This window comes from Perca fluviatilis, chromosome 9, assembly GCF_010015445.1.
Source record: "Perca fluviatilis chromosome 9, GENO_Pfluv_1.0, whole genome shotgun sequence".
Taxonomy (NCBI): domain Eukaryota; kingdom Metazoa; phylum Chordata; class Actinopteri; order Perciformes; family Percidae; genus Perca; species Perca fluviatilis.
In genome coordinates, this window is record NC_053120.1 from 28,744,837 (window position 1) to 28,755,022 (window position 10,186).

Here is a 10,186-nt window from a genome sequence, read left to right on the forward strand (position 1 = left end):
ACATCTGTGTTTTTCCGACAACAGCAGCTGCACACTGTCATACGTTCCTCTCCAGTGAAATACAGACAGACAAACTTACACCGTTTAGCTGTCAGCACTATAACCGTGTTTACTCCAGCTGCTAGTTAACGGTAGGCTAACGTTACCTGCTGCCAAGTGTAGCGTTAACTAGCGTGACATGCGGCGATGTTTAGGTTGCCTCTAACGTCAGTTTTCGGAGCATCAGAGAGAAGCGCAGGCATTTCAGTGGCACCGAAATCCGCGTTGCAATTCGGTCCGGTAGATAACGGTCGTTAAGGCACCGGTGCCGTATTAGCACCGGGTCTCTCGTTTTCTGTCAACGATGTTGCGAGGAGGTAACGTTAAGGCGGAGTTAGCAAGCTAACATTAGCTAACTAACACCGGCAGGTTCGCCGTGCTTTCATGCTGCATTGCTTACAGAGAACGAGCTGAACAGCGGGCTGGGTCTAATGTTTGCGGCCCGTTGACCGGCTACCGCTGGGTCCGCTGCCCGGGATTGCGGGGGAAAAAATTTATCGTTTCAAATCGGTAACATAGACGTTATGAGTGGCACATAACGTGAAGTAACATGGCATTTTATTTTGTTTGAGTTTTAACTTGTCCAGTGGGGCAAGTAAATTTCTCTTCCACTTGCCCCACAAAAAATCCACTTGTCCTGGACAAGCGGACAAGCCTTAATGTCGAGCCCTGATGTCTGTTGGCAGAGGGAGGGTGTGTATCTGTCCAGTGGAAGCCAGGGAATGATGCTATAGGGCAAACTCACTGAAACAAACTGGACTAAACAACTCTTCTCCTTTGTCATGTTGATGATTAAAGGCGAACCCCATCTTCTGTGTGTCTCAGAGTTCCTGCTGTGGTGTGTGCCATTTATGCGTGTCTTGTCTGGGGACAGACTGGTTTTGTTCGTCCCAAGCCATCAGGTTCAGTTTCTGTCACTCAAAAAACATCCATCATCAGATTTCCATCTCAAGGCACGTACACATGAGAAGAGCAATACACACGCCTGCCAGACGTCAAATCTAAGCAGCCTGTTGGCCTCCAAAGCAGAACCTTAGAAATCCATCAGGTGACATTTCACTTCCCTGCAACAGAATCTGCAGACTAACGCAAATCTGAATGATCTCTCTTTACCTCTCAAATTACCTCGTCAGGTTTAACATTCACATTTAACACATCTCTTGCGGTCTCTTGCTTTCTGTTTCATCCAATCTGTCTTTGAGCAATGGTCAAATCTATGTGGGTAACAAATATGTGTGATTAGTGTGTTTCTGTTGAGTTGTGGTTATAGTTTCAGGTTTACTTTACCCACTTGACCCTGCATGCCCACCCTCCTGACCCAACACCCTGCAGCACACCACAGCCACTTACACTCAACTCTTAGTCTACTGTACATTTATATAACAGATATTAATATGATTCACTGCCCAGTCACTTGCATCCATGTCAATTAGGAAGAATAAACAAAGCCGGACAGCGATGAAAATGTGCTCGCTGTGGCAGAAGGGAAGTAATCTGATCGATGCAAATGTAATCTGATGTTTCTGAATGCTAAAATAACTTTGTTATATTTCATAAATTGTCAATTTCTATAATAATGTCTGGACCACACGCACCTTGGATATGCGCGCGCGCACACACACACACACACACACACACACACACAGAGGGGCCTGGCTCTCTCAGCTCAGAATGTTGTGCCATCAGAGTCAGAGCTACTGTCTCACTGTGTAATTGCATAACCTGTAAAGACATTCTAAATAATGCATGGTCAGACTAGACATGGGCAGCCTGACGGAAAACCTTACCTCAACAATTCGCTTTGTCTGGCCAAAGACTGGACACTCCAGAGACAAGACTGAAGAACAGTGTGTGTGTGTGTGTGTGTGTGTGTGTGTGTGTGTGTGTGTGTGTGTGTGTGTGTGTGTGTGGACTGATGATGTAACAAACAACAAACTTTCACAATTACAAAATGATGTTCACTTTCAGTCATGCTGAGGAAGGTCTGGCAATGCGAGACTATGCTGAGTGAAATAGTGACTGGTATCAGGTAGTGTGAAAAATCCTGACACCAAAGTCACTTCAACATTTCAGGCGTGGATTATAAATTGACAGAACAACGTCATGTTTCAGCTCTGTGGTGTGGTGCACTGCCTTGTGTCAACCTGTTGGCACTGCTGCTTTGAAAGGAAGGTCAGGAACAGCCAAGTCCCTCCTCTTACAGGAAGAAACCTGCACCAAATATCCTGCATCTCTTCCTGCTTCTAAAAAAAACTAATAAACAGAGATTGAACAACCAGCATGGCAACTCTCCTTCGCAGACTGGCAGAGCCCATGTGCTTATCGAGGCGGTGGCTGGGAGTGATTCTTCGGGAAACTCATGGCCGAACTTCCCATTGCATCCCCCGGAACGGATCGCGACTGCTGCCCGGTGGCGGTCGCCCTCTGACGGTGTACAGCCGCAGGCAGCACACGGCGGCAGGTCCGGTGACGTTAGAGGTGGATATAAAGCGGCTAGAGGGGGAAGACAACGGTAATGGTCATTGTACATTGTTCGAATTCACACCGACAAACTCGCCCTTCTGTAAACATACGCATTTAGTGTTTGACAGACACCTTTCAGCGGTTCGGCCATCCACCTGAGGCTACAGTAAAGGCTGTATCTCCTGCATGCTGAACTGCACAAATATTAGACTTGCTTACTTGCTGAAGAAGAACAGGTTATATTCACACAAGTGCTGGTATTTATGGAAATTATTAAAATGGCGGGTGTTATTGAGGGAACTTGGTTTAATTCTCTAGGGAAGTCCTGTAGGAAGAATTGGAAAGACCAGTTTGTTTTTCTCCCATGAAGTGGAAGTTAGTGGAGTAAGTCGAGTTTCTTTTCTGAGCTGAAAACCACTATCAAAACAGAACATTTCTTGGATATGCTATGACTTTATGGAAGCCCATTCTTGCCAAGTACCTAAATAAATACATGAAACATGAAATGTATGCAAAATGATCTAATATGAGTGGATGAGTTAAGTCATTTTTCTTTCTTCAAAAAGGTATGCAACTAAAAATGATTTTTATGTTATTAATTCATCTTCTGACTATGTTCTCAATGAGTGTATTAATTGTCAGAAAATAGTAAAAACATACAGTATCTTGCTCACATCAATTTCCTAGAACCCCAGATCCTTCCCCAAACCCCAAAGATATTCAATCATTTACAATATAAACTTAAAACAAAAAGTAGTCAGTGGCAGAATAAGCTGTTGGCATTGGCAGAGAAGTTTTGACAAATTTTTCATGAGCGCAACCCGCATACTATGTGCTGCTGCTCATCCCACAAATGCATGTTCCTTACAAATGGGGCACCATTTGAAAGGGAACTAAACAGGCTTTCCAACGGTATAACATCTATTGCCAAAAAGCATTGTTACCACAGAGAAATAATCCACCAAACACAAATTTCCTAACTTTTTGTTTTAAGTTTAGACAGAGAGGATCTAATTATTATTCATCGCTTATCAAAATTCCCCATTATTTTGCTGTCAATTGATTATTAACAATTATGAACAATGTTTTACTAATTTAATCAGTTATAATTGCATCTTTTTAAGTCCTAATCATATGCACTTTTTTTTCTTTAAATTAAAATTGGAAATTGTACTCTTTATTTATTTATTTCCCTGACAGCAATAGGCTTCCGTACTGACTTGACTGTATTGACTTGACATGAAGATTGCTTACACCAATAGTTGATGAACCCACAGTTTTGGCATTCGAAAACAGTCAATCGATTAAAAACGATGAAAATAAACCATAAGTTGCTGCCCTCTCTCTCTGTCTCCCTCCTGTTGCTCTCTCTTTCTCAGGGATAGTAGAGGTGTTGATGTGCCGACACAAGGCAAAAAACGCTCTGGGCCATATGTTTGTGTCACAGGTGAGCAGACATGTACATCGCCACTCACTCACTCACTCACTCACTCACTCACTCACTCACTCACTCACTCAGTCACTCACTCACTCACTCACTCACTCACTCACTCACTCACTCACCCACTCACACTGACTGAGGCACTGTGTCCCGTGTGTGCAGATGAGGGAGCTGGTGTTCACTCTGTCCAATGACTCGGCAGCTCATGTGGTTGTCTTCAGGAGTTTAGTGCCGGGGGTCTTCTGTGCAGGTAAGTGTTGTTTGGAGCGTCTGAAACCGGACATGCCTCTAAATTTGGGATCAAAGCCGGTCTTATTGATATGCGATGGTGTGTGCGTTATCAAAGGTGCAGACCTGAAAGAGAGAGCTCAGATGAACCACCGTCAGTCTGATCTGTTTGTTCACGGCCTGCGTTCCCTCATGACTCAGATAGGTAAGAAAGGGAGCCTGTTGCCATGTTGACAGTGAGCGGTTATCTCCCAATAGTCAGGCCCTGAGAGTGCACATTATGGATATGCATTTGTTGAATCCTCCTCTGTTCATTGCAATGCCCTGGCAGCATCGTTGCCCATGCCGACCATCGCGGCGATGGACGGCGTTGCCCTGGGAGGCGGTCTGGAGCTGGCCTTGGCCTGTGATCTCCGCACCGCTGGTGAGTGACCTCCTGAACCTTCGCCCATCACCTCTGAACTGGATGAGTCTGCATCATCAGCTTGAGTACTTCTTTCCTCCCTTCAGGGGATGTTGATTGTGTATAAAAGGGGATGTCCTGTTCTCTTCACAGCTTTCACCGGTCCAGTCATATCCGATCAGTGGTTGAGTCCCAACAGGGCATTTTTCTAGATCGACAACTCCCTCACACCATCAGCGTAGATTAGAGCAGTGGATCTTACAGTATTGTGAAATACTTTGAATTAAAAGGTGGTTCGAAGTTCTCCCAGCTCTATAGACCTGTGACGATGGGTCACGAGTAGGCATTACTTGGTTATAAAGGGTCAGGACAGAATCTTCTATCTCAGCCTTTTATTAAATGTTTTGCCATTTTATTGACAAACCAATAATTGATAATAATCGATTAATAGGAAAAATAACCATCAGATTAAATTAGAGCCAGACCGATATATCGGCGGGCCGATATTATCGATATTAGGCATTTTCAAAACTATCGGTATCGGCATTTATAATGGCCGATAAATGAATATTTTAAAAATAAAATAAAAACAGACAAAACACCCTTTAACCATGTTATGAGTGGTGGCGTTGCATAGTTTGTCCACCAGAGGGCGATGTACAACGTCCCTGTTGGCAACAGTCGTGTTTAACCCTTTAAGTTTTATATCTTAAGTTTGTATTTTTATACATTTTATTTATCAGAACTTTAATATATTTTGATGTTCCTCTGTTCTGTTGTGACAATAAAACAAACTTATTAAACTGCATTATCATATTATTTGAGTGAGGACTCATAAATAACTACAAATAAGTCATGTTTATGTATATCTATTTATGTTTTGTTAAGCGTTTCTGGATTATTTTTTTTCTTAAATATATATCGGCCGATATATCGGAATATCGGATTTTCAAATCACCAAATATTTGTATCGATATCGGCCTTAGAAATCCTTTATTGGTCGAGCTCTGGATTAAATGATATCGGTAATTAAAATAATTAGAAAAAAAATTCAAGCCCTAATTGTTACTATTGGGTTAGTCTTTATTGTCAATCGAATCGGGAAACATCCTCCGAGCTAGAACCGACAATCAAATTATATCCAGCCTTTTTTTGAGTAAAATCACACACTCGACGGCCATTTTAATTCCAGAGCTCGCCTCCCTACGTACACGTTTCACGCCGCCCAAGACGATTTCACGCCGCCCAAGACGATTGGTTTAAAGAAATGACAATAAACCAGAGCACGTTTTTCTCCTATCCCAGAATGTTGTGTGGACTAGCCAGACCCTCCTTTGCAGCGCTGTGGAGGAAGGTCTGGCAATGCGAGACTACTATTAGGTAAACATATCAACTCCAATTTTGGAGATTTACAAGATTTCCTTTGGTTAGAAAACTCAGTGTTTCTAAACAAGCAGTGGTCAGTCATTTCAAACTCTTGATAGTCCAAATGCTTAATAGTGAGGGAATGTGTATACAATTATGCACAAGACATATAGAGTAGTCCAGGCATGAAAGTCTTCCAAATTCATATAATTTAATTAGTGTAAAGATCACATATTGTATTAAGAGCTGGAACAAGCCTGTACAGAATATACTGTATATGATACTGGCAAGCTGTGGAAAAGGATGATTTGTACCTACCTAAAGCTACTTCAGGGAAAATAAAAGGTAAAACTGGATGTTAAGGGGTTAAGCTTTTGAACTATTTAAAAATAAAACCCATAGCGGTCAGTCATGCTAAAAACAAAGCGTGTTGTTGTTCCTGTTCACCCAGTATTAATGATCGGCTGCTGAGCTCAGGGAGCTCGATGGTGTTCTAAGCCCCCAACTTCTCCTTCCAGGCAGCGCTGCGACCGTTGACTTCAAGGCACCTAACCCTAACCCTAACCCTAACCATTGCCTAATCCTAGAGACGTTGGGGGCTTAAAACACCGATAAACGCTCAGGCTCTAATGATAGCTGGTGAGGCCAGACACATCTGCCCAGCTGTTCATGGAGCTGAATTTACATGTGATTGGTTAAATCGGTTGTGGCAGCTCGGTGATTGGCTAAGCGCTAATGAGCTATGTGAGCAGGTGTTTGCATCTGTTGCTCTGACAGAGGCATCAGTCAGACTTTACGCCCTCGCCATCTTAATGGCACTCAGCAGCACAGACCTTCAACTGTCCTCTGTGTGTGTGTGTGTGTGTGTGTGTGTGTGTGTGTGTGTGTGTGTGTGTGTGTGTGTGTGTGTGTGTGTTTGTGTGTTTGTGTGTGTCTGTTTCAGCCTATTCTGCACAGATGGGTCTGATTGAGACGACACGGGGGCTGCTTCCAGGGGCGGGTAAGACAAAAAGAGGCCACAAAAATGACATTGCAAAAAACTGAATGTTTAAGTAGAGACAAAGCAGCTGTGAGAAGTTGACCTGGAAGTGTTTTTTTCTGCAGGGGGCAGTCAGCGGCTGCCGCGGATGGTCGGCATCACTCTGGCCAAAGAGCTCATCTTCACAGGTGGTGTTACAGGAGCACTGACATGTTGCTGTACACACAGGATGCTTATCGTGTATCACACTCTCTCTTTGTGTGTGTTTGTGTGTGTGTGTGTGTGTGTGTGTGTGTGTGTGTGTGTGTGTGTGTGTGTGTGTGTGTGTGTGTGTGTGTGTGTGTGTGTGTGTGTGTGTGTGTGTGTGTGTGTGTGTGTGTGTGTGTGTGTGTGTGTGTGTGTGTGTGTGTCTGTTATCAGGTAAGCGTGTGGGAGGTCAGACAGCTCTGGAGATGGGGCTTGTAAATAGAGCTGTAGAACAGAACCAGACAGGAGACGCTGCCTACAGAGAGGCATTCAGCCTGGCCAGAGAGATACTGCCACAGGTTAGCAAACAAACACACACTTTTTCACTCAGATACTGATGCATCCCTCCTCTTCCTCCTCCTCCTCCAGGCAGGTACCTGCTCTCTCACCTCCTCCTCCCTGCTTCTCTCTCTTTTCATCCACCCATCTCCTCTGACTCCTTGCATTCAGCCTTTCTCTCTTCCTTGTGTTTTCTCCCCCTCCATTCATTCCTCCCTCTCTCCAGGCTTCTGTCGCTCCATATTTCTTTCACTCCAGTTCAGATGCCCGTAGTTGGGCCAGAGTGGCAGTCGAGTAGAGAAATGGACCACAAATAGCACTGCGTGCACACACACACAGTTGTGTTCAGAATAATAGCAGTCCAACATCACTAACCTCATAAATAATTTTTTTTGGTAGAAGTGATATTTCTACATGGCAAATAATTTACTAGTAAGTGTTGTAGAGTCATAGAAAACCAACAGACCCAACAGTCATGACATGCATGCTGCTCATTCTGTGTAATTTAATCTGTAATTGAAAGGGGCATGTTCAAAATAATAGCAGTGTTGTGTTCACTTAGTGAGGTGATTGATTCTGTGAAGACACAAGCTTCAGTTATGGCCCATATTTAAGGAAGGAAGGAAGGAAGGAAGGAAGCAAATTTTGTGCATGTGATTTCAAATGCCTTGAAATGGCATCCAAAACCTGAACAACGTGGGAAATAACGGTCAACTACCATTCGAATGGATCGAAGAATAGCCAAAATGGCAAAGGCTCAACCAATGATCAGCTCCAGGAAAATCAAAGAAGACTTAAAGTTACCTGTGAGTACTGTTAGGATCAGAAGAAGGCTATGTGAAGCAAAGCTATCAGCTAGAAGCCCCCGCAAAGTCCCATTGCTGAAAAAAAGACATGTACTGAATAGGTTGAAATTTGCCAAAGGACACGTTGACTGGCCAAAGGAGAATTCTGTGGACTGATGAGAGCAAAATTGTTCTTTTTGGGTCTTGGGGCCACAGACAGTTTGTCCGACGACCCCCATGTACTGAATTCAAGCCACAGTACTGTGAAGACAGTAAAGCATGGTGGGGCAAAAATCATGTTATGGGGATGTTTCTCATACTGTGGTGTTTGGCTTATTTATCGCATACCAGGGATCATGGATCACTTTCAATACATCAAAATACTTGAAGAGGTCATGTTGCCTTATGCTGAAGAGGAAATGCCTTCGAAATGGGTCTTTCAACAAGACAATGACCCCAAACACACCAGTAAGCGAGCAAAGTCTTGGTTCCAGATGAACAAGATTGATGTTATGGAGTGGAGTGTAATGGAGTTCTCAGAAATAATGGTTATGCAACTAAATATTAGTGCAGTGATTCAAAGTAAAGCAACCCCTTGAGACATTTTTCAGTTTATACAGTAAATGTTTGAGTTTGTAAAGAAAAATGCAAATACTGCTATTTTTTTTTGAACAGCCTAATATTCCTTTTTCTTCACTTTCTGTAAAGGTATAACACAGACTTGATCAATTTTGGTCATGTTTTGATTTAGAATTGAATGTGCAGTGCTCCCAATGCATGATATTATGGAAAGCTATTCAAAGGATTTTGAACGTTATTCACTTTTTTAAATCACACTATTATTTTGAACACAACTGTATATATAGAATACTCACCCACTCTTCTTAGCGGCATAAATTTGATCCATCGCACAGCACTTATTTAAAATAAATGCAGTGTAAAAGGAATCCCCTTTTAAATATGTTGAATTTGTTCTTCATGTCTTGGTTATTCCTCTATTTTTGTGCTGGGTATGTTTTTACTTTCACGGTGATGGCTGTAACAGTCAGTATAATGGTGTATTATTGATACCATCAGAGTCTTAACGTTTTCATTTGTGGCCCAGGCTCCTATCGCTGTGCGGCTGGCAAAAGAGGCAATAAACCGAGGCATTGAGGTACATTGTGATTCATAGATTTTATCTTTATACATCAGGGATGGTAGTGACTGAAGTCTGTCTCTTCCAGGTTGACATGAGCTCAGCAATGGCAATAGAGAGGATGTGTTACGCTCGGGTAAGACAGCCAGTGCTTATTTCATGTTTTGAAAATACTGTACCTTTTGCACGTGATTGTTGAGTCAGATTGAGTGAGTCAGAAGTTGGGTTCAGCTTTGACGCTCGCTGTCTGATGTTTGTGAAACCCTCTGGGGGCTGTCTGCAGCCACTCTGCTGTAACCCTTACTGTGTCTTCAGGTCATCCCCACACGGGACAGACAGGAGGGAATGGCTGCCTTCTTAGAGAAGAGACCCCCGCGGTACACTGGGGAATAAAACTCTTTTGCACTGTTGGATTTCTCTCTCACGGACACACACTCTCTCCATAACCTCGTGTCTGATAGACAATTAACACTGTGTGTGTGTGTGTGTGTGTGTGTGTGTGTGTGTGTGTGTGTGTGTGTGTGTGTGTGTGTGTGTGTGTGTGTGTGTGTGTGTGTGTGTGTGTGTGTGTGTGTGTGTGTGTGTGTGTGTGTGTGTGTGTGTGTGTGTGTGTGTGTGTGTGTGTGTGTGTGTGTGTGTGTGTGTGTGTGTGTGTGTGTGTGTGTGTGTGTGTGTCCCAGCCAGTATCAATACATTTAGTTAGGGTCAGGATGAGTTGTGTTTCCTTTTGTGACATTCAGGATGAGACATTGATTAAAACTATGGCACAAAAGTATGCTGGTTATTATTAAACTTGTGAATCTTATATTTGGAATAAAAA

General features: G+C 43.1%; 1 protein-coding gene across 2 annotated transcripts; it reads left to right on the forward strand.

Annotated features, from left to right (window-relative positions):
- Positions 1 to 2,152: 2,152 nt before the first annotated feature.
- echdc2 (enoyl CoA hydratase domain containing 2) lies at positions 2,153 to 10,186 on the forward strand. 2 transcript variants are annotated; one of them, XM_039811386.1, is made up of 12 exons: positions 2,153 to 2,551; positions 3,882 to 3,949; positions 4,106 to 4,193; positions 4,290 to 4,376; positions 4,503 to 4,595; positions 6,883 to 6,939; positions 7,044 to 7,106; positions 7,339 to 7,463; positions 9,334 to 9,384; positions 9,455 to 9,502; positions 9,682 to 9,838; positions 10,019 to 10,186. In XM_039811386.1, the coding sequence occupies exons 1-11, from the start codon at positions 2,320 to 2,322 to the stop codon at positions 9,757 to 9,759; spliced, it is 990 nt and encodes a 329-aa protein (XP_039667320.1). In that variant the 5' UTR covers positions 2,153 to 2,319; the 3' UTR covers positions 9,760 to 9,838; positions 10,019 to 10,186. The 2 variants fall into 2 exon arrangements, with proteins under 2 accessions (XP_039667320.1, XP_039667321.1); XM_039811387.1 differs by lacking the exons at positions 4,290 to 4,376; positions 4,503 to 4,595 and having other exon boundaries at positions 2,154 to 2,551.

Coding starts and splice junctions, on each gene's coding strand:
- echdc2 (XM_039811386.1), top strand. CDS start 2,320: ATGGCAACTCTCCTTCGCAGACTGGCAGAGCCCATGTGCTTATCGAGG. Junction 2,552..3,881: donor GCTAGAGGGGGAAGACAACG/GTAATGGTCATT, acceptor TCTCTTTCTCAG/GGATAGTAGAGGTGTTGATG. Junction 4,596..6,882: donor CTGTGATCTCCGCACCGCTG/GTGAGTGACCTC, acceptor TGTCTGTTTCAG/CCTATTCTGCACAGATGGGT.